This window comes from Miscanthus floridulus, chromosome 2, assembly GCF_019320115.1.
Source record: "Miscanthus floridulus cultivar M001 chromosome 2, ASM1932011v1, whole genome shotgun sequence".
Classification (NCBI taxonomy): Eukaryota; Viridiplantae; Streptophyta; class Magnoliopsida; order Poales; family Poaceae; genus Miscanthus; species Miscanthus floridulus.
The window spans coordinates 91501445-91529352 of NC_089581.1; the positions used below are offsets into that span (position 1 = coordinate 91501445).

At 43.0% G+C, this 27908-nt stretch overlaps 1 protein-coding gene across 2 annotated transcripts; it reads right to left on the minus strand.

Annotated features, from left to right (window-relative positions):
* Nucleotides 1–141: 141 nt before the first annotated feature.
* LOC136526669 (uncharacterized) lies at nucleotides 142–27908 on the minus strand. 2 transcript variants are annotated; one of them, XM_066519265.1, is made up of 9 exons: nucleotides 27604–27903; nucleotides 27157–27237; nucleotides 26142–26259; nucleotides 25952–26046; nucleotides 25806–25877; nucleotides 24681–24995; nucleotides 24465–24573; nucleotides 21029–21206; nucleotides 142–501 (listed from the first exon to the last, which is right to left on the minus strand). In XM_066519265.1, exons 1-9 carry the CDS (start codon nucleotides 27625–27627, stop codon nucleotides 417–419), a joined length of 1077 nt encoding a protein of 358 aa, XP_066375362.1. In that variant the 5' UTR covers nucleotides 27628–27903; the 3' UTR covers nucleotides 142–416. The 2 variants fall into 2 exon arrangements, with proteins under 2 accessions (XP_066375362.1, XP_066375366.1); XM_066519269.1 differs by lacking the exons at nucleotides 142–501; nucleotides 21029–21206 and adding an exon at nucleotides 23514–24138 and having other exon boundaries at nucleotides 27604–27908.

A 27908-nucleotide genomic window follows, 5' to 3' on the forward strand; every position in this document is an offset into this window, starting at 1 on the left:
ATTTTTGATGGGCGATCCCATGCGTCCAGTGATTGTATCCACACAAACCATGCAAATGTTTTTTTTTTTTGAAAAAAAAACAGAGTACATATGCTACCAACCCATTAAATTTAAAATTGAATCATAACTTGCACGAGAAGAAACAGAAAATAGAAATTACTACATTAGATGAGCTAACCCGGTTTAAACAGTCAAGGGGCTAAACTTTCTATGATTTCTCATGTGGATAATACAATATTGTATACCATTATAGTAGTCACATAAACATGAGCAAGAATCAGAATATAGAAAGAGTCTACTATATAACGCTTATATAACTAACCACCAAAAAGGCCCAGAACGGGTAAACGAAAAAAAGAATTACAGGGAGGGTAAAACCCTTTGAATCAGCAACAACGCAATACAGGAAGGCAAGATTACTGAGCATCCTCAAGGAAGTTTTCAGAAAGACCTCGCTGCGACAACCGGTAATAGAGTATTCCCATCGTTAGTATACATGCCCTGCAACAACATTTTGTTTTTGGTACATTAGCCAAGTTCTCTTGAAAACCAGATAAAGATTAGAGAAACCTGAGTATATTATAAACAAATACCAATCTTTATAGGCGTGTCCATTTGTCCAATCAATGACGGTTTCAATGGTTGGGTAAAACACCCAGAGTTACTTTATTATATGCAAGAATTGCTTTCCTCCATAGATCACATCATCCATTGCTTAGAATTTATGATTGAAGGGTTTGGAATAAATTGTGTATTCAGCCCTATAGTAATACCTAACTTTTAGACTTTGGTTTATATGAACTAATTAGAAAAAACAACGAGTTGGGTCTACAGCCTCCTAATGCAAACAGGTCATAAGGCATATGCCCAGAAAGCACTCTTTCTGAACCATACACAATGAGACAATATCAGCAGGGTAACAAATTGACATAGCTGTTAGCAAACTAGCTACTTTGCATGTTGGTGCAAGAGAAAGATACTGTTTATTCAAGAAAATAGAAAAGGTAAATGTCATCCAGTAGCAGAGCATAATAGCTTCATAAATATAACAAGTAACCGGCTATTAATAGCAGAATCAATGAAGCTAAATATCTTGAAATGACAAGTATTTGTTAAATAAATTAGATACCCATGTTATATTAAAAAGTACAAAAAATTGAAGATATTGAAATCATTGGTAATGTTAGATGGCTTTGACCATAATTCATCACCAAGTGATACCAATATCACTACTGTCAATAGTCTACTGATTCAATGTCAAATCAAATTTGAATGCCCCTTCAGAATTATTAGTATGGTTTAGTAAGGTGAGAACCAAATAGGCTATAATAGACATAATGAAAAGTTGTCAATTTTGCCTTTTTGACAGCTTGAAGTCCTTGGGAATGCAGCTTCCATCTCAGAGAAGGAGATGCTAACACAGAGCTCTTCCATCTCCATGCCCGGCATAGGAGGAAGAATTTCATTCGGAAAATTTTAGATGGAGATCAAGTGCTCACAACACATGAAGACAAGGAGAGGGTTATCTATAATTTTTACAATGGATTACTTGGCACCAGTTTGCATTGAGAGCACACAATTAATCTGGACGAGCTGAACATTGCCTCACATAATCTTTCCTGTTTGGAAATCCCTATTTCTAAAGAAGAGGTTTGGAGAACCATCTCTGATTTGCCTTCTGAGAAAGCCCCAGGCCCCGCCGGTTTTACAGGTCGCTTTTATCAAGTGTGCTGGCCAATTATTAAAAATGACATCATGGCTGCGATCTCAGCTGTCTAGGGCCGATTTAGAAATTTCGAGCTCCTCAATTCAGCCTATATCACACTTCTGCTAAAAAGAGATGATGCAACACATGTCAAAGATTTTAGGCCAATCAGTTTGGTACACAGTTTTGCTAAGCTCGTCACAAAAATTCTTGCAAACAGACTGGCAGGCCAGTTACATGGGCTGGTGTCACATAATCAAAGTGCTTTTATCAAAGGAAGGTTCATTCAAGACAACTTCATGTCGGTACAGCAAACTGCAAAATTTCTACACCAGCGAAGACAGCCACGTATGCTCCTCAAGCTAGACATCTCTAAAGCCTTTGATTCAATTTCTTGGAGTTTTCTGTTGGAGGTGCTACAAAAACTAGGATTTGGGAGTGTGTTGTTTCTCAACATAAGCTTTTGGTGGCAGACTTTCGTTTTCAGGTGCGTGCCCGTAGGGATAAACAAGCTAAGATTGAAAGAACAAAGTGGTGGAAACTGAAAGGGGAGACGTCAGAGGTATTCAGGGAAAGGGTTATCAAAGAGGGCTCTTGGAAGGAAGAAGAGGACATAAACAACATGTGGGAAGAAGATGGCAACTAACATTCGGAAGGTGGCCTCAGAGGTGTGTGGAGTAACCAAAGGAAGTGGAGGCGAGGCTAAAGATACTTGGTGGTGGAACGAGGAAGTCCAAAGGGCTATTAAGGATACCTCTCGAAGGATACCTCTCGATATTTAGGATCAATGCTACAAAGAGACGGGGATATTGATGAAGATGTTAGCCATAGAAAAAAAAGCAGTGTGGATGAAGTGATGCACCAAGCATCTGGTGTCCTATGTGACAAAAGGGTACCACAGAAGCTAAAAGGCAAGTTTTATAGGACGGCGATTAGACCTGCTATGTTGTATGGTGCAGAATGTTGGCCTACGAAAAGACGACATGTTCAACAGATAAGTGTCGCAGAAATGCGTATGTTGCGTTGGATTTGCGGTCATACAAGAAGGGATCGAGTTCGGAACAATGATATACGTGATAGACTAGGGGTAGCACCAATTGAAGAAAAGCTTGTCCAACACCGATTGAGATGGTTTGGACATGTCCAACGGAGACCTCCAGAGGCACCGGTGCGTAGTAGAATCCTAAGCCAGGATAATAACGTGAAGAGAGGCAGAGGAAGACCGAAGTTGACTTGGGTAGAGGCAATAAAAGGACACTTGAAAGGATGGAATATACCCAAAGACTTAACCTTAGATAGGAGTGCTTGGAAGACAGCTATTCACGTGCCTGAACCTTGATTGCTTATGCTGGGTTTCAACTCTAACCTACCCCAACTTGTTTGGGACTTAAAGGCTTTGTTGTTGTTGTTGTTGTTGTGACATCCTCAGTGGTCTGCTTGCTTCCTCTTCAACACAAGTCCTCCAAACAGCGATGCAGGGTGACCCGTTGTTACCTATGTTTTTTATTTTAGTGATGGACGTGTTGAGTCATCTGGTCACTTTGGCTGATGAGGGTAAGAACAATTCTATTTTGAATAGGGCAATGATGGGGCGCTTCAGGAGATTAATTAATGAAAAAGGGGTTGGCTGGATTACAACTCAGCTTGCTTTGGCAAGAGAAATTCTCCATCAATTAAAAAAAAACTCGACCAGCGGGGGGTTATGACGGCCCCCGGGTTTTCCCTTTAAGAAGATCTTCTCACACAGATCGAGAAAACCCCCGAACCCCCGCCCCCATCCTGACACAGCGGTATCCGTTGCCCTGTGAGAACCGGGCCGGGCCATAACTGCACTTTGGCACATGGGGACGGGCGAGGAGATTTTTTTAACCTCAGCCTGAAATTCGCTCTTACGGGGAGTCAAACTCAGGACCTGAGGAGTGCCGCTAGGGTCACCTAACCGTTTGAGCTAGGCGTAGAAATTGCTTAAGACAGCCGCCAACTTCCTCAGGAAGAATTATGGTTTAAAAACAATCTGAAGAAACACAGTTTAGCCCTTGCATCACTCAAGCGCACAGGGATCAGCTGGCTCAAGGAAGGTGACGCTAATACACATCTATTCCACCTTCACGCCAAACACCGAAAGAGGAAGAACTCCATTGGGAAATTGCTGTCAGGAGATCAAATCTGTACAACCCATGACAAAAAGGCTGATGAATATACTATGAATCTGTGTTGAGAAGTTGCTCTGCAAGGGAGCACACTATCAATTTGGTGGAATTGGGAATTAATGCACATGATCTGTCCGATCTTGAACTTCCCTTCACTGAAGAGGTGTGGAGGACAATTAAGCAATTGCCTTCAGATAAGGCTCCTGGGCCGGATAGGTACGCAGGCCGTTTTTATAAAGTTTGTTGGGCCATCATAAAAGAAGATATCATGGCAGCCATCCCTGCAGTTTGGAGTAGGAAGCTTGCAAACTTTGGTGTTCTCAATTCTGCATACATCACACTGCTCCCCAAGAAGGAAGGGGCTGAACAGCCCAAAGATTTCAGACCTATAGCTTGGTGCGAGCTTTGCCAAATTAATCATAAAGATGCTATCTAATCGACTTGCTTCACGGCTGCAACAAATGGTGTCTCCCATTCAGAGCGCCTTCATTAAAGAACGCTTTATACAGGATAATTTCATGCTGGTACAGCAGACAGTGAGATTTCTTAATCAACAGAAACAGGCTCGAATTCTTCTCAAGTTGGATATTTCAAAGGCATTTGATTCTGTGGCTTGGCCTTTTCTTCTTGAGATACTACAGCAGCTCTCCCAAGTGTTGTTGAATGGAACCCCTGGTGATCATATCATCCATCGGTGTGGACTACGGCAGGGTGACCCTCTCTCCCCTATGTTGTTCATTTTGGTCATGAATGTGCTAGGGCATATGATTTCAAAGGCTGAAACTGAGGGCTTGCTGATGCCGCTGTCAGGCGGGCTTTGCAGCACCACATTTCTATTTATGCCGATGATGTGGTGTTATTTCTTAGACCAGAGGCTGAGGATATCAATTTAACGATGGGCATTCTTAACCTGTTTGGAGAGGCAACAGGGCTCAAGACAAACTTACAGAAAAGCAGTGTTCTACACATTAGATGTGGTGAAACTGATCTTGCAACTGTACAGAACCTGCTGCCATGTGAACTTGCAAGTTTTCCATGCAAACATCTAGGTTTGCCCCTCTCTTCGAAGAAACTTACCAAGGAGCAAGTGCAGCCCATTATTGACCGCATTGCTGATCAGCTTCCGGGCTGGAAAGCGAATTTGATGACCAAAATTGGGAGAAAGGTTCAGGTACAGTTTGTGCTCACTGGCATGCTTATCTATATCTTCATGGCTATTGATTTTCCTCCATGGGCCATCAAAGCAGTGGATAAAATTCGGCGTGGATTTCTTTGGAAAGGCCGCAGGGATGCACAAGGAGGGCACTGTCTGATTGCTTGGGTCAAAGTGTGTCGGCCTATTGAGTTGGGCAGATTAGGAATTGCAGATCTCAAGTCCCCCGGCTGGGCCCTGCGAATGCGATGGCTTTGGCTACAAAAGACAGAACTTGATCGCCCATGGGCAGACCTCCCAATCCACATACCTGAACAAGTAAGGGTCTTCTTTGCAGCGGCTATTTATTCAGAGGTTGGGGACGGAGCAGCAACCCTTTTTTGGACAGATCGATGGCTCCATGTGCAATGCATTGCAGATGTGGCGCCTCGTTTCTTCGCTGTCATTGCCGTGAGGAGACCAATGATTACAGATCGGACGACTAATCACGATTAATCGTGATTAGTCGTCCTTATCGTAAAAAGGTGCTCGATAAGGGTCCTCGATTAGTTTGGACCGATTAGAAACCTTATCGTCCGATAAGTTGCGACTAATCACGATTAGTCGTCCGATCAGACACACATGACGACTAGTTGGGCCAGTATATTCAGCTCAAGAATTCGGCCCACCTAATAGCTGGCCCATTAGGGTAAGATAAGAGTGAGTGTCTGACTGACGACTAACGAGTGAAGGAGCTGGCTGCAGCCGCCGCACACGGCACATTTCTCTCTCACTCTGGCTCTGCTCTCTCTCTCGCAGCTCCGTCCGCAGCGGCGCAGCTCCGTCCGCGGCCTGCAGCTCCCTCGCCGGCGCTGCTCCGTCCGCGGCCTGCAGCTCCGTCCGCAGCAGCGCAGCTCCGTCCGCCGGCGCAGCTCGTCCGCGGCCTGCAGCTCTGTCCGCAGCGGCGCAGCTCCGTCCGCCGGCGCAGCTCCGTCCGCAGCGGCGCAGCTCCGTCGGTCAAGCGCCAGGGTACGGACGATCTACGAGAGCAAGCTCCTGGAGCACGACCCCGAGCGCCACCTCGCTTGTCTCCTCCCCTGTCTCGCGCGGACGGCGTTCACGAACAAGGACTGCGGCAAGGGCGAGCGCGAGGCACAGTGGGCGGTAGAGCAGAGGGCACTCCACGGCCTGAACCAGCTCGCCACCTCCTCCTCCTTCGACCTTCTAGTCTGCAGCTCCGTCCGCGCCTCTCGCCGGCGTCCGCAGCATCAAGATGAGCCACCACTCTGCCTCCTCTGCCATGTTTACATATATTTACATCATAATATATATAGTATATACATGGTCGATCAGGCCATCTAGGCACAAGGACGACTAAATGTCCGACTAGCCGATTAGACCGATTAGGACCGACTAATCGTCCCTTATCGACGACTAATCATCCCTTATCGACTTATCGGTGGTCATACGACTAGCCTCGATAATACGATCTGAAAACATTGGAGGAGACGCAAGAAGAGAACTGTACAAGAAGCCCTCACCAACTGTACTTGGATCTCAGACATACAGGGGGCTCTCACTGTTGACTTTCTCCTCCAATGGGATCTCTTATCTGATTTTGAGCTGCAGCCTGAAATTGAAGATAGACACGTATGGCGACTTGCTTCAAATGGTCAATATTCCGCTAAATCAGCTTATGAGGGCCTATTTTTGGGATCTACTCTTTTCGGGCCATGGGAAAAGATTTGGAAGACTTGGCACCGCCCAAATGTCCTTTCTTTCTGTGGTTGGTTGCTCATAATAGATGTTGGACAGCGGATCGCTTAGCTCGCCGGGGTCTCCCTCACCCTAAGCGCTGTCCTTTGTGTGACCAAGCAGCATAAACCATTGATCATCTCCTCATTCTCTTTGTCTTCACAAGAGAATTCTGGTTCCGGTTTCTTGTCACAAGCTGGCCTGCAATCCCTCTCCCCTCAGCCCACTGATCTCTCATTTTTTTATTGGTGGGATAGAGTGAGCAGTGCTACTAGTGTTGTAATTTTGCAAGGAATCAATTCTCTCATAGTTCTTGGGGCATGGACTGTATGGACTCATTGCAACAGGTGTGTTTTCAATGGAGCAGCCCCTGATATTGCAAGAGCCCTGATCATTGCTGGAGAAGAGCGAAAACTTTGGTCGATGGCTAGGGCTCAAAGAATTTCCATCTTGACTGCCCCCCATTCAGAAAGTTAGGTTCCTAATGCTGGTGTTGGTCGCCCTTTGATTCAGACATGGGCGCGCTTGTATCCTAAGGATCAGAGTGTTTGGTGGAGTTTGGCGTGAGTTGGAGTGAGTTGGTGTGAGTGCGAGGGCTTGCCTTTTTGGCTGGCCTGGGGTGTGTTGTATGGGCTTCTTTCCCATTTTTACTTCTTAATATAATGATGCACAGCTCTCCTGCGTTTTTCGAGAAAAAACTTTGGCTTCAGAAGGACTGTTCCAGCCTTTATCCTCTAGAGCTTTGCATCACCGAATCTCCATCTATGCTGATGATGTGGTCCTTTTCCTCCGACCTCTCGCTAGTGATATTGAGATTTCTCTTGACTTGCTCAGCCTTTTGGTGAAGCCTCTGGTCTGAAAACGAATGTACAAAAAAGCAATGTATTTCCTATCCAGTGTTCGGAGGATGACATAACAGCTATTCAAAACCTTCTACCCTGTGAGCCGAAGGAATTTCTGCAACACCCTAAAATTTGCTTTTTTTGAAATAGAGCTAAAATGATTTAATTTTGTATTTTGGTGCTCATGAAAACATAGGAAAATAAAATTTTTCATTAAATTAAAATTCATCATAGGGTGTAGCAACATTTTTGTGCATACATGCTGGTGCATATGTTTTATTGTGATGAGTTGTTTTGACTCAAGCTCAAAATGGATTCAAAACTTTATTTAAAAATGGCTTTGAAATAAAAGAAAAGAAATAAGAAAATAGAAACTCTCCACTTCTCTCTTTTGGCCCGAAGGCCTTTTCCTCCCACTCTCCCTGCGGCCTGCTGTCCCTAGGACCAGCGCCCAAACCAGCCCTGCCTCCCACCCTCTGCTCTCAGTCCCGCCTAGCCCAAGCCGCACGGTGCGCCCCCCCCCCCTTCCCCCTCTCCCTCCGACTCACAAGCCGACCCTGCACCCTATCTTGCTGACGCGATGGACCCACCTGTCAGCGTCGTCTTCCACCTTCCGTATAGGAGCCAGACTCGGCGGGGGAAGGAAATCACCATCGCCGCGCCCGGAGCTTCTAGGATCTTGGCGTGCGCGCCACGCCCTGGCCCCTATAAAGGTAGACCAGGTGCCGCCGCTCCCCGATCCAACCCTAGTGCAAGCCGTCGCCTTACCCAAGCTCGCCACTAAGGCTTTGCCATCGCCTAGACCTCTTCTTGAGCTTCGGACGGAGGTAAGGAAGCCTCAGGTAACCCTTCTCTCCCTCTCGCTCTTTGCGTTGCGTACATGCTCGCCGTAGCTCGTTGTCTTTCCCGAGCCGCCTAGCTCAGCCTTGTGCCGCCTCCGGCTGTTCGCGGACATCACCAACACCATGAACGAGTTCGTCGTCCTCTGCTCTACGTCACCGTGCCATCCTTGTAGCCAGAAGCCACCGGAATCGCTACTCTGGCAAAACTCCGGCGAGGCCGAGCCCTTTGCCGGCCATGGCGCCGCCGCAGAGAGGCCCTACTCCGACAACTTAAACTGCCCCGTACCCCTTTGGTCCATGCTGTGCTGTGGACTTGGTGCACCAGCCCAGCCCACATCCCACATCAGCGGGTCTATCATAGACCAGCCAATCCGAGCCCGCCACCTAGCACCCACATGGACCCTCACCAAGTCAACCCGGCAGCCCTGGCATTTTCTCGGAAAAGCCCCTCCCTTTTCTTGATATCGACCCCGCCATCCCTGGACCGATTTAAAATCTGTTTTCGATTTATTTTATTCCGAAAAGTCAAATCTAGTTATTTACAAAATTGCCACTGATCATGTTTTAAGCATCATTTCTTTGTTTTAACTCTGCTTTGATTTGTTCAAGTTGCGTTAGATTCATAACAACGTAAGTAACAATGTTTAGCCTGTTTTGTACTTTCAAATAATATGATAAATTGATCGATCTTTATACAATTGGTGTTCCAATTAAAAGTAACTTAGATTTTCCACTTCGAACTTTTCTATGTAAAATAAGATTAGATCTATCTTGGTTTTCCAAATCAAATATAATTTGACTTAATTCAATCTAGATATTTCTCTGAAATATCTTATGCATACTTTTATATAATTAAAATAAATGAAGCTCGTAGTTTTCTTTTTCCCTTATAAAGTAAATCTTTCGGTAGTTGTTTCTTTTTCACCATAGCTCCGATTAGAGTGTTTTTCGTGTTTGTGTGCTCGTAGCAATGCGTAGATTAGTTTTCAAACACTTTTGTTGATTGGTGTACTATTCTAATTTAGTCATATTTGCATGTTATATGCATGTCAATTCGAATGCTAGTATGGTGTTCTATGATCATGTCCAGTTAGAAGAACTTCGTGATCAAGAAGTTCTTTGAAGGCTAGGATCAGCTGAGGATCTGAGTTTAAGACAAGTATAGCATGGGATCATCCTTGTTGTTCTATTCATCTTAATAACAATTTAATCATATGCATGTGTCTACCTTGGTTACCACTAAGGATTTCCTAGCTTTGTACTTGTACCTTGTCACCTATGAGTTTATGCATTTAGTAGTATGATGTTAGTGTTCAATTAATTATGATCATTAACTGTAACTTGATTAATTGGATATGCAACGGAAAATAAAAGATGTTTTTTAGCAATGTGAATTAAAGCGTGAGCATTTGGCTTTATACAAGATGCCATTGTCCTCCATAAGGACTTATCTGTAAGTGATCATCTTGGACTTACAGTACAACCATATGTACTATATGGCTCTGGCTTTAGTCAAGTGTGTGGACATTTTTTAGTTTGTTAGTGGTTCCCTTTATGGCGCAAAAGGGGCTTGACACGATGTGTACAGTGCGGCCTCTGTCCTTGTGTGTATATCCTGCGTGGAATGTGCCATTTGAAAGCGAGGCTCTACACCTGCTTACCAATTGAAATCCTAGCAGCTCTAACTTGTTAGACGAACCTTTGAAAGGCTTCATAGTGAACTCTGCCGGCCTTCCTTGGTAGTGGGTCAAGAGTCTGATCACCTCGGGCGAAAGGGTAAATCACGGCTCATGGTGAAAGTGTACAGCCTCGACAGAGTGTAAAACTACTCACGGTCACGAGCGGCCTTGGACTCCTTATGGAATAATGACAAATGATCACCGATGCTTTTAAATGCTATTCATTATTCATGTTATCAGTTTCATGTGATTAATTGGGGCAATTGCTAAACTTGTTGCTACAAATGCTAAAATTGTGACTCATTAAAAGCTAATCGCAGTAAACCAGTGTCAACCTTTTAAGCCTTACGAACCCATGTTATATTGGTGAGTACGATATATACTTACGCTTGCCTTACGTTTCTATACTTTGGAAAAATCCCGGATGGGTACCAGATTGGAGTCTGGAGGAGTTAGACTTGTGATCAACCAGTCAGTTGTCCTTGTGGTGTTGGAGCCTTTGCTTGAAGGACGGAGTTGTCTTCCTGCTGTTTGTTGTCCAATGTTGTATTTCTTGCACTAAGTATGTTATATATTAAGCATTGTCTTTTGATATTACCCCTATTTGTTGCCATATGTGTGATTTGACTTTCCTGGGCTCACATATGGTGTGTATCTGATTTTGTCTTAAAACCAGGTGCTACAATTTCCTTGTAAATACCTTGGTGCCCTGCTGTCACTGAAGAGTTTATCAAAAGCCCAGCTGCAGCCCTATATTGATCGAATCGCACGTCTGCCCAGTTGGAAGGCTGATCTGTTGAGCAAGGAAGGACGACGAATTTTAGTGCAGCATGTTCTCACTTCTATGTTGATCTACTTAGCTATGGCCATCGATCTTCCTCCCTGGATCATCAAGTCTATTGATAAAATAAGAATGGGTTTTTTATGGAGGAAGAAAAGAGGCCAAAGGTGGTCATTGTATGGTGTCGTGGCCTAAAGTGTGCCTCCCCAAATAGCTTGGTGGTCTGGGAATTTCTAATCTCCAAAATCTTAGTTGGGCTATTCACATGAGATGGCTATGGTTGAAAAAAAAACAGACACTAACCGTCCTTGGCATATGTTTCACATCCCGGTCCACAATTCTGGACAGACAGATGGATTCATAGCCAAAGTATTGCTGATCTGGCTCCTCATGTCTTGGCTTTGGTTCCCAGCAGAAAAAGAAAGATGAGAACTGTTCTAGAGGCTCTTACAGATCATTCATGGGTTCGAGACATACAGGGTGCCATGCCAGCTGCTTTCTTTTCAGATTATCTAGCACTTTGGGACCTCATCTCTGAGGTTGTGTTGCAGCCAGAAGTAGAAGACTCCCATGTGTGGAGATTCTCAAGTGATGGGCACTATTCAGCAAAATTTGCTTATGAAAATCTATTGCGGGGAATGGTGGTTTTCAATCCGTACAAGCGGATTTGGAAATCTTGAGCCCCAGGTAAATGTCGATTTTTCATGTGGTTAGTTGTTCGTGATAGATGCTGGGCAACTGACCGTCTTGCAAGAAGAGGCCTCCCAGACCCAGGCTGTTGCCCACTTTGCGAGGGTAAATGTTGGGCCCCAGGTAATTGTTTTTCTAGAAAGTGATGAGAAGGAGGCTTCATTAAAATCAATGATGAAAGCCAATAGCCGATCCAAGCAGTCGGCTCTGAGAGTTTATTTTAATGGATAATCCAATAGATGGTACAGATAGTAAATTAGAACATGACTTTATGTCGGCCGATGAATTAGAGGAGATAGATATTGGTCCTGGAGATAAGCCTAGACCGACGTATGTAAGTACTAAGTTGGATCCTGAGTATAAGCGAGAGTTGATAGATTTATTAAAGGAATTTAAGAATTGTTTTGCTTAGGAATATTATGAGATGTCTGATCTAGATCGATCAATTGTTAAACATCGGTTGCCAATCAAACCTGGATATCAGTCATTTAAACAAGCTCCGAGAAGATTTAACCCAAATGTTCTTGATGATATCAAAAAAATTTATCCGACCATGCCGTTATGCAGAGTGAATATCAAATGTTGTTCTTGTGTATAAGAAAAATGGAAAATTAAGAGTTTGCATCAATTTCAAAGATCTGAAAAAGGCTACACCTATGGATGCCAATAGCCGATATGTTGGTAGATACAGCAGCCGGGCACAAGGTTATTAGTTTTATGGACGGCAATGCAGGATATAATCAAATTTTTATGGCTGAGGAAGACATAGCAAAAACAGCTTTTAGGTGCCCTGGAGCAATCGGCTTATTTGAATGGGTTGTGATGACCTTCGGTTTGAAGAATGCTGGTGTAACTTATCAGAGGGTAATAAATTATATTTTTCATAAGTTGATCGGGAGGATTGTTGAAATCTACATTGATGATGAAGTGATAAAATCCAAAGGGTACAAAGGACATCTAACTGATTTGCGGGAGACTTTGGAGTGAACAAGAAAACATGATTTAAAGATAAATCTTAATAAGTGTGCCTTTGTAGTATCAGATAGACAATTTTTAGATTTTATGGTCCTCGAAAGAAGAATTGAAATTGGTAAAAAAAGTATAAAAGCAATTGATGAGACAGTACCCCCAACTACTAAAACAGAGTTACAATCTTTGCTTAGTAAGATTAATTTTATCAGAAGGTTTATTTCAAATTTGTCAAAAAGGGTTTTGTCATTTTTTCCTTTGTTGAAGTTGAAAAATAATCCAGAATTTAGATGGAGTGAGGTACAACAAAAGACGTTTAAGATAAAAGAATATATAAAATGTCCACTTGTGTCCGTCCCTCCCCAGCAAAGTAAGCCTTTTAAGTTGTATGTGTCGGCCGATAGTAAAACAATTGAATCGGTCTTAATGCAAGAGTTTGAAGGAAAAGAACGAGTTGTTTTCTATTTAAGTAGAAAGCTTTTAGATCCAGAAATAAGATACTCTCCTATTGAAAAAATCATGCTTATGTTTATATTTCTCTTGCACTAAGTTACGACATTACTTGTTATCGGCTGAGTGTACAATTGTGTCTAAGGCTGATATGGTCAAACACATGTTATCAATGCCAATATTAAATGGAAGAATGAGAGTAGATTTTTGCATTATCAGAATTTGACTTAAGGTACGAATCAGCTAAATCAGTCAAGGGGCAAGTAATAGCCGATTTTATTACTCAACATCATAAACCAAGTATTGGCTGTGTAGAACTGACACCTTGGACATTTTTCTTTGATGGATCATTGTGCAAGCAAGGTAGTGGCATTGGTATTGTTATTGTTTCACCTCGGAGGCAAGTTTTAAGTTTGCTTTTCCAATTAAACCAATGACTACCACCAATCAAGCAGAATATGAAGTTATTCTTAAGAGACTTCAACTTCTTCATGAAGTAAAGGCCGAGTCAATTGAAGTATTTGGAGATTCACAGTTAGTTATTAATCAGTTGATCGGCTTATATGAATGTAAAGATAATATTCTGAAGGGATACTATGATGAATGCCAGAGGTTACTCAAGGAGTTTCCCCATATTTCTCTTCAGCATATTCCAAGAGCACGGAATCAAGAGGATAATCGGTTATCTCAAAGTACGTCAGGTTATCGAGTGTTCCAAGAGATCTTAAGCGGTGAAACATTGAATAATGATTGGAAAGTCAAAATAACCAATTATCTTAAGAATTCATCACAGAAGGTTACCAGGAAACTAAGGTCTGAATATTTCTGGCCAACAATACTAGAAGATTATTTTGAATATTATAAAGGATGTCAGGATTATCAACATTTTGATAATATTCAGAAATCACGTGCATCAGCTAAGAATCCAATAATTAAACCGTGGTCATTTCGAGGTTGGGGAATTAATTTAATTGGCTAGATTTTTACACCTTCAAGTAAAGGACATAAGTTTATATTGGTAGCAACAGATTACTTTACCAAGTGGTTTGAGGCAATTCCTTTGAAAAAGGTAACATGAAAGAATATGATTGATTTTATCAAGAACCATATTGTGTATCGTTTTGAAATTCCTCAAACTATTACTACTGATTAGGGGACAATGTTCACATCAGAAGAGTTCAGAGATTTTGCTACCAGTATGGGAATTAAGTTATTAAATTCTTCTTACTATGCTCAGACTAATGGCTAGACAAAGGTGTCCAATTAAATTATGATTAAATTGATTAAGAAGAAAATTGAGGAGCATCCAAGTGGTACTTAACACTCAATCAGGCATTATGGGCATACAGGATGGCTTGCCATGGATCGATTAAATCATCACCTTATGAGTTAGTATATGGGCATAATGCACTTCTTCCTTGGGAAATCCAGACAGGATCAAGACATGTTACATTACAGAATGATTTGACATCCGAAGTCTACAAGAATCTAATGATGGATGATTTAAAGGACTTAAGTTGTCATCGGCTGCGTGCTCTTGAGAATATTGAATCCATTAAGTTAAGGGTTGCAAGGCATTATAACAAAAAGGTCAAGAACAAGCAGTTTAGTGAAGGAGAATTGGTCTGAAAAAAAATTACCGATTGGATCTAAGGACAGCAAGTTTGGCAAATGATCACCTAATTGGGAAGGTCATTATCGGATTAGTCTTTGAACGTCTGGCAATGCTTACATTTTGAAAACGCTAGAAGAGAAAGAAGAATTTGATAGAGCGATCAATAGAAAATATCTAAAGAAGTATCATCCTAGCATCTAGGTTGATGCTTGATAGCCGATTTGTTAGTCGTCGGCTTTAATAGCCGGTACCAGAAGGTATCACCTTGAGTTAAAAAACAGACCCTGCGGGATCAAATAAATTTAAGACGAAAGGAAATACAAGGTAACGGCTAATACTTGAAAGACGAAAACTTGAAAGCATACCTCAGGGACGTGGTCACTGGTCGTCATCGCAGCCAAAATGGATCTAAATCTGAGGAAGGTTACTTGAATAACAGTTTGATAAAGCAGAGGATTTACTTGGGTTAAGGCCTTGGCGATGGCGGTTTTGGTTGTTGAGGCTCACTCGAGAAAGAAGGGAAAAGCGAGTAGACCGAGTGAGTTAGAAATAATATTGTTGGGGTATTATATAAAATTCGGACTGAGAAATCAGGAGTCGCGCGTATATTTCAGAATAAACGGTTACGACACGGTGAGCAGGTAAATAGAAATTTTGGAATAAAATTATTTTTATCCCAAAATTGGAAGACATGTGTTTATACCAAAATTTGGAAAGAAAAAAGCGGGAACTCAAAGCTTCTAAGATTAACTCCGCCTATGGTGGGGCGCCTTTGGTGTCCCAGCATAGCAGGTCCCAAGCCCTGGTAAAGGAGGAGGATTGTGTTAGGCGTGGCGAACCAATGTAAAAACTTAGCCACTTAAATGGAGATGAAACCCGAAAGAAAATCGTTGGGGCGTAACCCTCTTAGCGACGCGCCATATCGGAACCCGGGTATGGTGTTAAATGGGCAAGGGCCGGGTCGTCACCCCCGTGACGCGCCGTGTCGTGATCTGGGCATGGTGTCAAGTAACCAAAGATCGGGTCGTCACTTCCTTAGTGGCGCGCTACATCGGCGCCCGGGTGTAGTGAAAAATGAGCAAGGGTCTTTGCATCAGAGTCGACGGGTGCGAAGGGTAAGGAAGCTAGTCGAACCAACTAGGATCCGTTTAGGTAGTTGGAATGTAGGGTCACTTACAGGTAAGTTAAGAGAATTAGTTGATACCGCGACTAGGAGGCGTGTAAATATATTATGCGTTCAAGAGACTAAAAGGAAGGGTCAGAAGGCGAAGGAGGTGGACAATACAGGTTTCAAGCTTTGGTACACAGGGACAGTCGCGAATAGAAATGGAGTAGGAGTTTTGATTGATAAGAGCCTCAAGAATGGTGTGGTGGGAGTGAGAAGGCAAGGAGATAGGATTATCTTAGTCAAGCTTGTCGTGGGTGATATGGTCTTGAACGTAATTAGTGCGTATGCCCCCCAAGTAGGCCTCGACGAGAGTGCTAAGAGACAGTTCTGGGAAGACTTAGATGGCCTGGTTAGAGCTATACCTAGTAGTGAGAAGCTTTTTATAGGAGGAGATCTTAATGGGCATGTAGGTACTACAAGCGCAGGTTTCGAGGCAGTTCATGGAGGTTTTGGGTATGGTAATAGTAGGAATCAGGAGGGAGAGGAAGTTCTGGACTTCGCGGTAGCTTTTGACCTGATGATAGCCAACACTTTCTTTAGAAAGAGAGAATCTCATCTAGTGACCTTCAGTAGCGGACAACACTGTAGCCAGATTGACTTTGTCCTCGCAAGAAGAAAGGACAAACGAGCATGCTTGGATTGCAAGGTGATACCAGAGGAGTGTGTTGTTTCTCAACATAAGCTTTTGGTGGTAGATTTTCGTTTTCAGGTGCGTGTCCGTAGGGATAAACAAGCTAAGATTGAAAGAACAAAGTGGTGGAAACTGAAAGGGGAGACGTCAGAGGTATTTAGGGAAAGGGCTATCAAAGAGGGCTCTTGGAAGGAAGAAGACGACATAAACAATATGTGGGACAAGATGGCAACCAACATTCGGAAGGTAGCCTCAGAGGTGTGTGGAGTAACCAAAGGAAGGGAACACGAGGCTAAAGATACTTGGTGGTGGAACGAGGAAGTCCAAAGGGCTATTAAGGAGAAGAAAGAATGCTATAGACGCTTGTACCATGACAGGAGTGTGGACAACATAGAGAAGTATAAGGTGGCAAAGAAGACTGCAAAGCGAGCTGTAAGTGTGGCAAAGGGTAGAGCGTACGAGGATCTTTACCAACATTTAAGTACGAAGAAAGGAGAGAAGGACATTTATAGGATGGCTAGGGTTCGTGAGAGAAAGACACGGGACTTCAACCAAGTTAAGTGCATTAAGGATGAAAGGGAGCATCTCTTGGTAAAGGAGGATGAGATCCGACATCGATGGCAAGAGTATTTTGACAAATTGTTCAATGGTGAGAATATGGACACGACCTTTCAGTTGGATGACTCTTTTGATGACACCAATAGGCGCTTTGTGCGGAGAATCCAAGAATCTGAGGTCAGAGAGGCGTTGAAAAGGATGAAAGGAGGTAAGGCGATGGGACCGGATGGTATCCCAATCGAGGTGTGGAGATGCCTCGGGGACATAGCTGTAGTATGGTTAACCAAGCTGTTCAACCATATTTTTCGATCGAACAAGATACCTGATGAGTGGAGGAGAAGTATATTGGTACCGATCTACAAGAATAAAGGGGATATTCAAAGTTGTACAAATTATCGGGGAATTAAGTTGATAAGCCATACTATGAAGCTATGGGAGAGAGTTATCGAGCATCGCTTGAGAGCAATAACGCGGGTCTCTATGAACCAATTTGGTTTCATGCCCGGAAGGTCAACCATGGAAGCCATTTTCTTAATAAGACAAGTTATGGAGCAGTATAGGGAGAAGAAGGACCTACACATGGTTTTTATTGACTTGGAGAAGGCTTATGATAAAATACCAAGGAATGTTATGTGGTGGGCTTTGAACAAACATAAAGTCCCAACGAAGTACGTCGGGCTCATTAAGGACATGTACAACAATGTTGTGACTAGAGTTCGAACAAGTGATGGAGACACGGATGACTTCCCGATTAGGATAGGACTACATCAAGGGTCAGCTTTGAGCCCTTATTTGTTTGCTTTAGTGATGGATGAGGTCACAAGGGACATACAAGGGGACATTCCTTGGTGTATGCTTTTCGCGGACGATGTAGTGCTAGTTGATGAAAGCCGGACAGGAGTGAATCAGAAACTGGAGTTATGGCGGGAGACTTTAGAGTCCAAAGGTTTTAGACTTAGTAGAACTAAAACTGAGTATATGAGATGTGACTTCGGCACTACTACTCGGGAGAAGGAAGATGTTAGTTTGGAAGGTCAAGTAGTGCCTAGGAAGGATACCTTTCGATATTTAGGATCAATGCTACAGAGGGACGGGGATATTGATGAAGATGTTAGCCATAGAATTAAAGCAGGGTGGATGAAGTGGCGGTAAGCGTCTGGTGTCCTATGTGACAAAAGGGTACCACAGAAGCTAAAAGGCAAGTTTTATAGGACGGCGATTAGACCTGCTATGTTGTATGGTGCAGAATGTTGGCCTACGAAAAGACGACATATTCAACAGCTAAGTGTCGCGGAAATGCGTATGTTGCGTTGGATTTGCGGTCATACAAGAAGGGATCGAGTTCGGAACGATGATATACGTGAGAGATTAGGGGTAGCGCTAATTGAAGAAAAGCTTGTCCAACACCGATTGAGATGGTTTGGACATGTGCAACGAAGACCTCCAGATGCACCGGTGCGTAGTGGAATTATAAGTCAGGATAGTAACGTGAAGAGAGGCAGAGGAAGACCGAAGTTGACTTGGGTAGAGGCAATAAAAGGAGACTTGAAAGGATAGAATATACCCAAAGACTTAGCCTTAGATAGGAGTGCTTGGAAGATAGTTATTCACGTGCCTGAACCTTGATTGCTTCTGTTGGGTTTCAACTCTAGCCTACCCCAACTTGTTTGGGACTTAAAGGCTTTGTTGTTGTTGTTGTTGTCGTCGTCAAAGCTTCGAAGATTGTATCATCAGGGAATCGATCAGATATGAATCGATATCGGCTGGTTTTAATGCAGTGTCGGAATCAGCTATTTTATAGATGATGTTAGCAGACAACGTCAATGGACTACGTACGGACGGCGTCAGGAGAAAATATGTCGGACTCTAAAAAAGAAAAGATTAGGGTCCAAGTTATTTTTAAGTTAGGAATGTTTTCCATTGTTCCAAGAATTATAATGAGTCGTATTTGAGTAGAATTCATGTTAGGTTCCGGGTATAAATATTAAACTGCGGTTATTATAAAAAAAACCAATCAATACAATCACTTTTTTCGGCTTCACGCCAACCCTTAGGAGTAGGAGTACTGTAGAAACTCGGCAAGTTCTTCAACAAGCAGGGCTGCATCTACTGATCGACCTCCGGCTTGTCTGTGACTACCGTCACGACTTGTATTATGCTTGTAAAGCTGCATTAGTTGATTGACCCTTTATGAGTTATAATATAAGTTAGTTATCGATTCATATTATTGCTTGTAAGGCTGCATCAGCTAGTTGATCTCTTATGAGCCATAATATAAATCAAAGTTGTCGATCTTATGTTAAATAACTTGTTGTTTAACACAATATCACTAGTTATCGAATCTACTAAGATCAGTAAGCTTTTCCTTGCTGTTTTTAGTTGATTCACCAGTTATCCATCTTGTTATAATTAATGTTTTATTAATTATAACAAATCACCTGATTGGGATAGAAATAGAATTGGCATCACATCATCTTAATTGATCGTCTTCTAGTTTGGTCACACCTTGAATCTTATAGTTGATGGCTTAATTCTACTAGATCGGTTGTTTTATCTCTATGCCAATCAAACAATGCATTCAAAGACATGTTCCAATCTTAAGTAAGTTCACTAGTTAATAAGATCTAATCTAATGACACAACTATAGCTGCATCGACCCGGTCAAACCTCACTGGTAAGACTTTGAATTAAAGATTATCGATTAGTGGCTTTGTTCATGATCAGGATACGTACTCTGATTGTTTGCTATACATGCATCGGCTATTTTAACCGATTCGCCTGTGCTTCACACATATAGCATGTTTTTCATGAACCTGTCAATATATAAATGGTTTTTATAGATTCTTTGGCTTTAATTTATTACTACTATCATAGCTGTATCGATCCGATCGAACCTCACTGTTGATGGTAACATATTAGATTCAGAGCGTTTGTAGATTCATTTATATTAAACAGTAGATTTGTTCGCATGTTATATTCTTTTTCGTTAAACTTATCGGCTCAATGCTTTATACTGGTTATATCCATCTAGCTGATGAAGTTTCTTTATATTACTTATATTTGGGTGTATTGTACCTGTTTTGTCTAGATTAATCATAATAAAATCGCTATGAGCCATGGGTATTGGTTATTTTAAATTCGTACTATCATCATTGATATTAGCCGATAATCTTCATTTCAGTAATCCTCGCTTTACTGATATGTTGGATATTGACTATTTAGTCGATAGCCCCATCAAATCGGCTGTTTAGCCGCATATTTCGAACTGTCTGGAGCAACACCGACATGTTCCGCCTTAAAATACTGATAAGACCTTCTCTCCTTGTCAATTGCAGGTCAAATTGACTGGCACGCCATTGGGTTTTCCGAATCGACCGGTCCTGTGTTGAAGCCAAGCAGATCTCCAATCTCTTCCGTTCATATCGTCCGGCTTGCTTTGTGTTGATTGCATCGCCACATTTTTACGTCAATAGTATGTCAACGGCTAGTCTGTTTATACCATGAGGTACTCATGGTAAGCTACCATCAAACGGCTAGTCTGTTTATTTTGGACATAGTGGTGTGAGTGTGTCTTGTATGGGTTCTTATCCCATTTTTTTTCTTAATATAATGATACGCAGCTCTCTTGCAGCCCTGCGTGTTCGAGAAGAAAAAAAAGGGAATGCAGCTTTTACAATACATGTTATTGGTTCAGAGTACAAGATACATACTTTTCTAATGCCTGCTCCAATACATCATTTCAGATCAGTTACTGTTCTCCATCTCTTATGATTATGCAAGTGAACTGTGTAATGAAAAACTGTTTTTCATCTACTTAATACAACATAGTTCTTATGCATGTTCATGAGAAAATAAGAATGTACTATTTTAAAGGTAACTCAGAATTCTCATCCTACATCACCGCTAACCAGGAAAAGGGCACATTCTTTACAGCATGCACTCAGGGGAAAAAAAGGCAAGCTTGTCCTACTTTACTGCTAATCAGGAAAAGCATCATTAAGGGTGGGAGGAAGGTGGGAAGGCATATAACCAGAATAATAAAATAATGGTGGAAGGCTTACAGGATAGCCATTGCAAGTAAGATCTTAGTGGGGTCCATTCTTGATGATTTCTGATGACGTGGTCGACTCCCCTCTGGAGCATCACTATCTTTTTTTGATGGTGCTGTGACTGGTAGCGTTGGCAGTGCACTAGACCAGAAAGGCAGCAGCATCCTTAGAAATTTGTGACGAAATGTACCTATAAAGGAAATGTCAGCATCAAATAGCACAAAGATGAGCCTGAGCTAAATTCAAGCTTAAGCTGAGTATATATATGTAAGGTGCAGAGTTTCAAGCAAGTTTAGATTTTTATATTTGCTTATGATCGCCAGTGTCAACTGAACCAGAAATTTCAAATTCAGTAGATTTCAACCATAGAAACATGTTTTACATAATCAATCATAAATATCTTCCAGACTACTTTATCTAAATAGACCCAATCACTGGAGGTGTTTTTGGCAACTCTACTCAGAGTCACAGCAATGGTGTTGCAAATGTCAGTGGTTATGTCTATGCAAGTTTTAGATTGGCTGTGGAACAACTTGGTTGACTCCTCAACAACCCTAAGATTAACTCAAGAATTTCGAACAGAAGGAAAGAGTTCTCTGAAGCTAATTATTATTGCATATTTTAGGACCAGCACCAGTAGGCAAACAAAAATGTGCTGGTCAATAAATCACATTTCATTAGGTGATATCTAACTCAGGTAATCACATGTCAAAACCTGCAGTAAACATAACAAGGCGAAAAATAAAAAGATCGTCTGCAACAAAAGTTCACGGGAAACAGTTGGGTTCCAGCCAATGTTTGAAATAGCGGGATTTAGCCTCAGCTATAGCGGGGTATAGCGTTTCAGGGGCTCTGACGCTACGCTTTGACACATTTCGCGCTACATGAAATTTTCCGCTATTAGTGGCTAATAGCACGCTATTGCGTGCTAAACATATGTCCGTTTAGCGCCGCTATTGGGCAATATTCTGCGTGGGCTTTCATTCCCTCTGGCCCAAAACACGCGCAGGCCCATGCTGAGTCAATACACGCCGATGCAGTAACCCTAGCCATTCTCTCGTAGTCTTGCTCCTCTCCGAGCTCACGAGTGCTGGCGGCGGCGGCTGCTGCTCTGCTACTGGGACCGATGAGGAGCAGCGGGAGTGCAGGCGGCACCCAGAGTTCAGGACCATTGCTGCGAGGGGCAGCGGCAAGCAGCGGGCTGTGGGCGGCGGTGAGTGGGGTGGCGGTAAGCGGCAGGCCGCGGGAGTGCAGCAAGCGGCAAGCGGCGGCATCGGCTGCTGCTGTTGCTGCAACGGCCATGAACCAGCCAGAAGGCAAGACTCCTCCCATTCTTCTCATATTTCCTCTGTTCTTTACGTATTGGGCTGCTGGGTGCCTGGATGTGAATGGTAGTGCTGAACTGAATAACTGATTTGCTTACGGTTTTTTGTACTGATGCATGAAGCTTGCTACTGCAGCTGTTGATTGATTTACTCTTTACTGTAAATAAATTGGCATTTATCCCATGAAGAAAGTAGAGTATCATATTTGTTCTAGGTTGGTGCAGTAAGCTGACATTTTTATCTCATATTAATTTTTGTTGCTTAGGTCCCCATCAAGTGTTGCATCTGAATCTGTAACACAATCAGCTTCAACCAAACTTGTTATCAACTCAGATGACCCTGCATGGAATCATTGTTATTGCCCAGACGAGAAGAAGCATTCACTGGCGTGCAACTACTGTAAGACGATAAAAGCTGGAATTACAAGAGTGAAATACCATCTTGCTTGTCTCGGTGGCAACAATGTTAGTAAGTGTGGCAAGGTTCCAACCGATGTGAAGGAAGAGATGCTAGCTTTGCTTACCAAGAAAACTAGTGAAAAGGAACAAAAGCAGAAGGATAAGCAAAAAATAAAAATAAAATAAAAAGGCATTTTTGGAACTCAGAAATTTGACCAGAAACATTTCTTAATTCCAGCAGAATCTGGGTAAACACTGACATACCAAACAGGGTCTGAAAGTATCATCATACTTAAAACCTTGGTGATAGCTAATATGATAGTGCATGGTAACCAACTTGAGGAACAGTAATAGTCCAAGTAATAGTTTGGTTCAAGGGCTTTGGCGTCCATGCCCTTTTTTTTAAACTGTGATTTTACTCCTACATTTTCAAACTGAAGGATAAGCTTGCCCCTATTCCATGAGAAGTCCTCTTAACGGTGTTAACTTATGGACGAAAAGAGAAGTTTACCCGGTTTAGACTATGGCCCTGTTTGGAACCGCTTGTCTAATAATCGCTTGTTAACGGGATATTACCCTGCTAGCAAAAATAGTCACGAACTGTCAATAGTCATGTAGTTTTTCACAAGTTAAACAAATTCAATCCTTTATGCATCAAAATATTAAATCGAAACAAAGATGCACCAGGCGGACGACCTCGCCTCGAGAATTCGCACGCTGCCATGCTCGGCCTTCAATCTTTCAGTATGGAAGAGAGACTAGAGATGGCTTGAGCTTGACTGCTACATGGCTACCTGCTAGCAGTTCACAACCTCCCGTTTGCCATTGTTGTTGCAAGCGATATGAGCAGCGCGGGAGCACAGCAGAGTGGTCACGGCCTCCCAGGCCACTCGTCTTGGCGGCAGGCAGTGGCTGCCTGGGTTGGGGAGGCAGCACCGGCTCATCTGCGTGTAGCCCACAAGCCACCACTAAATCCCGCACCTTGGCCAGCGCGATGTTGAAGCCGGACTAGTAGAAGACACCGCGATGAGCGGCCGTCACTAGACTCCATCCACCTTCTCCGTGCTTCGAGCCCGCCGCGCCCCACGACGACCGGACTTCATGGCCGCAAACCACTGCCAAGTCACCCTCCACCAAATCGTCCGCAAGGCCGCCAAGGAACGCCCGGTCTCCAGCCCACCCGCTTGAGCTCAATGGCCGCCCGCCCGCCTGCTCACGCTTGGTGGCCGCCCACCGCCCTAGCCCGCCCCTAAGCAGCCCACAGCACGCCTCCGAAGCTGCCCGGCAGTACAGGCGCAGGGCCGCTGGGCTCCAATTGCACGCCAGCCCCCTGGGGAGGGGGTTGCCCGCCTAGCCACGGCGGCCAGCACGCCCCACTGGCCACGCTCCGCCACCGTCGCTGCAGTTAGGGTAGAGAATTCGGTTGCATCAGGGAATGTCGAAGTCGAACAGCCAAACGGTTGTCCTTTTGCGTGGACATCTTTTCTTTTTCTATTTTTTCGCCATTTAATCCCCCCAACTGACACTTCAATTCAAAATCACGATGGAAAAATCACAAAGTTAAAAAAGCAAGGTAAAATCACCATTGGACCCTAGAGTAGGGCAGAAACACCAAATTCCCTTTAGTTTAAGTCATCTGTGACCAAATTGTAGCATAAAACGAATATAACACAATACGGAGTTCAGATAATTGTTAAAAAATCATCCTGCCAATTGCATGCTTACCTCTTTTAGTGTACTTTTTGCGATTTCCATCTTCATCATCAGCATAATAAGAAATCTCAGAATTTTGTCTATCGACAGTAGTAGCACCTTTTCTTGTCATGGCACCAGGCTACACAAAGAAGAAATAGGATCGCTGTGCTCTGAATAAGCAAATCTCAAAAGAAGACAAACATATACTAACAAAGAAGAAAAATACAGGGATTTCTCAGGTCTTACCCCATGTGGGCTTGGACTTCTGATGAAATTGGACTCCTGTTCTGAAATTTGGGTCAACACAGGACTAGGACCCTCTATTTCAACAATTTCTGGTTCAACATGAATAGTTGTCCCAGATCCTACAGCAGAAGAGTATATTCCAGAATGTAATGTTGATGGCAAAGCTGCATCTTTAGCTGAATTTGCACTATAAGTTTCTCTATCATCAGTACTGGATAAATTTTTGAGAGGATCTGATGCAAAAGCAGGTGTCCGAGTATCAGCTTTAGCTATTGTCACATAATGATTTCCAAATACATTTGTCTCCAATCCAGTCTGCAACATGCCAGAGAAGTGCAAGCATTCAGTCTGGTATCAGAACCGGAAAAAAAATCTTGCAGTAAACATACATTAAAGTCGAATGTACTTGCATAAGCATAGAAAATTTGTTTATAAGTAGATAGAAGAATCAAGCCATCAGCGAATTATAATACTAAAAGTCAATATCATCTGGTAAATCCTTTGGATTAATCTGACTTCTGCATTCTATTTTCCACTATGCAAATTTCCTTGTTCATAAAAAAATGGAAATTGAGCAGCACTAGCACTTGGAATGAAAAAATAAATGTATGAAATGAATCCCTACTCCCTCCATTCCAAATTATAAAATGTTTTGGCTTTTCTGGATACATACCTTTTGCTATGCACTAAGATATACACTATGTCTAGATACACAGGAAAAGCAATGTATCTAGAAAAGCCAAAACATCTTACAATTTGGAATGGAGGAAGAAACTTTTTACTATGTACGTAGTCATAGCATATATCTAAGTCCATAACAAAAACTAGTGTATCCAGAAAAGCCAAAACATCTTATAATTTGGAATGGAGGAAGTAGTTTTTTACTATGTACCTAGTCATAGCATATATCTAGGTGCATAACAAAAGCTATGTACCTAGAAAAGTCAAAACAACTTACAATTTGGAACGGAGAGTATTAACTTGCAGATACTTACAATTTGGAACGGAGAGTATTAACTTGCAGATATTTTAACACTTAGACATGAAGTGACATAAATATTGTGACTACAAGGAGAAATTAGTGGTTTTGACTGCACAATCAGGAACAGATTTTAAGGATCTAACCTGGACTATCGCTTCTTTCAGTTTAGTGTGAAGGCGCGAACCTGTATCTTTAATGCTTGAAGGTGGCCATATCTGTTTGGAAATAATTATAGTTAAAAAAATGAAAGAATGTGTTTGCATGCAGAGGGAGACTGGGTTCAACTTACAGGTGCAGAACAGGAAGGGCAGACGTATCCAGCTGGTGCTGTTTGGGAAGGAAAATTTTGGATATGTGATATCAAGCATTTCGTGTGCACCACATCTATAGGATACCCAAAAAAACAATTACAAGTTATGCTAAATAAAGATGGCATTATAAAATGAGTGACTTCAAACATTCTATTGACAATCACATACGCAAGCAACCCAGTCGTGTTGTTTCTTCAGTTCCACCTTCGAGAACTGAATTGCAAGATGAACAGTGTTGTGGCCAGTCATACTCAGAATTAACAACCCATTCAGCATAGTTTTTCACCTACGAATATGACAGATGTTAGTTTCTAGGAAAAAGTTCCTTTCCTAACAGACTTGCAAAGACACTAATTTGCAGATAGATGTTACTAGTTCTGTACATTAAATTCTGAACTTTCTGGTAGCACAAAACAAATGGAGAGCATATATAATGATGTGATGCACCCATCTAAGTTGAAATGTAATACACTAAGAACCCAAGGTAAAATGCAAGCAGCATGCCGATCTTCTTACCTGACATATAAAAACTGAAATGTTTGCCACTCAAAATATGAGTTTATATTTCAATTTCCAAAAACCTATTATAGTTTAGACCATCAATCTGTGTCCTGGAGATATCAGCATTCTACCCAATGGATAGAATCAGGCAAAGGCTAATAGGACAAGCTAAATACAAAAGACAATGCAAGAATTATAGGGAGCAGATTCTCAAAACCAAACCCTGAGACATAAGCATAGTCCTTAAAAGGTGCTTAAGGCATTATATGCATCCAAAGGAAAAGCTGATATTCCAGCAGAGGCACCAGCAAAACAAAAACCTTTTGCGACTAGCTTCTTGCCATGGAACCCAGATTATTCCATTCCCCTCAGACTGTAAAGATGTAACAGCTATACCACGTTCCTTTTATGTTTCGTAACATAAGTAAAACATATTCATTTCCTATGGACAATAGACCAACAAGCTCATTGTCACATGTGGAAAATCAAAACAATGTAAAGTATCGTGGATGAGATGGACAAAGTTGAAGAGGACTAGATCCAGGTAGCAGCATATAAAGAAGTGCTAATTCTAGACACCACAACAGTAGCTCAATTGCTATTCTGAGTGAACCAGTTTTCACTCTAGATGCCCTTTGTTCACGGCAGAGGCAAAGATCGAAAAGTTGAGAAGGCCACTCACCACGCATAGCTGATGCTCCGGAAAGCATATGCACACGCCACAGACGGGGACCTGATGGACGAAGCAGTAAACCCTCGTCGCCTGAAACAAGCACGCAAACCCATCAGCTCAAAACTGCAGCTGAAGCCACTGACGGCGTCAACCAACGCACTCCAAATCGCAAAACACAACCATCAATTCTGCTACAAGAACACAAGGGAGGTATTCGATGAAATTGCCCAAGCGTCGAGCCAGCAAACCTCAACGCCCGCTGTGAAAGCATACAGGCCCCAAAATCTTTTCGCGCCGCTTGGTCGAATCGGGATCATGCCGCCGCCGACCCACTCACCTTACACCCCAGATCCCAAATCGGCCCGTGTGCTGCCGGCTGACCAATACAAACACAACGCGAGAAACCGTGGGGTACGGGGCCGGGATCGTCAGATCGGCAGAGAGTGAATAAGTTACCTTTCGGCATTTGCACACGACCATCGCCGGCGGATTTCGGAGTCCGCTCTTTAGCGGGTGGATCGGGGCGCGATGGGGATTGGGGCAGGGTGAGCGCACGATCTCGCGGGGATGAAACCGAGACAGATCTCGTGGGGCAGGGGGACGCAGGGGCAACGGGGACCGGCGGCCGGCGCCACGGTGGGGGATGCGGGGACCGCGGGGACCGGCGGGCGGCGGCGGCCACGGGGACCTGCAGCCGCGGGGGTCTCGCCTCTCGGAGAGGGCGACGGCGGTCGGGGTCGGGGTCGGGGTCGGGACGACCG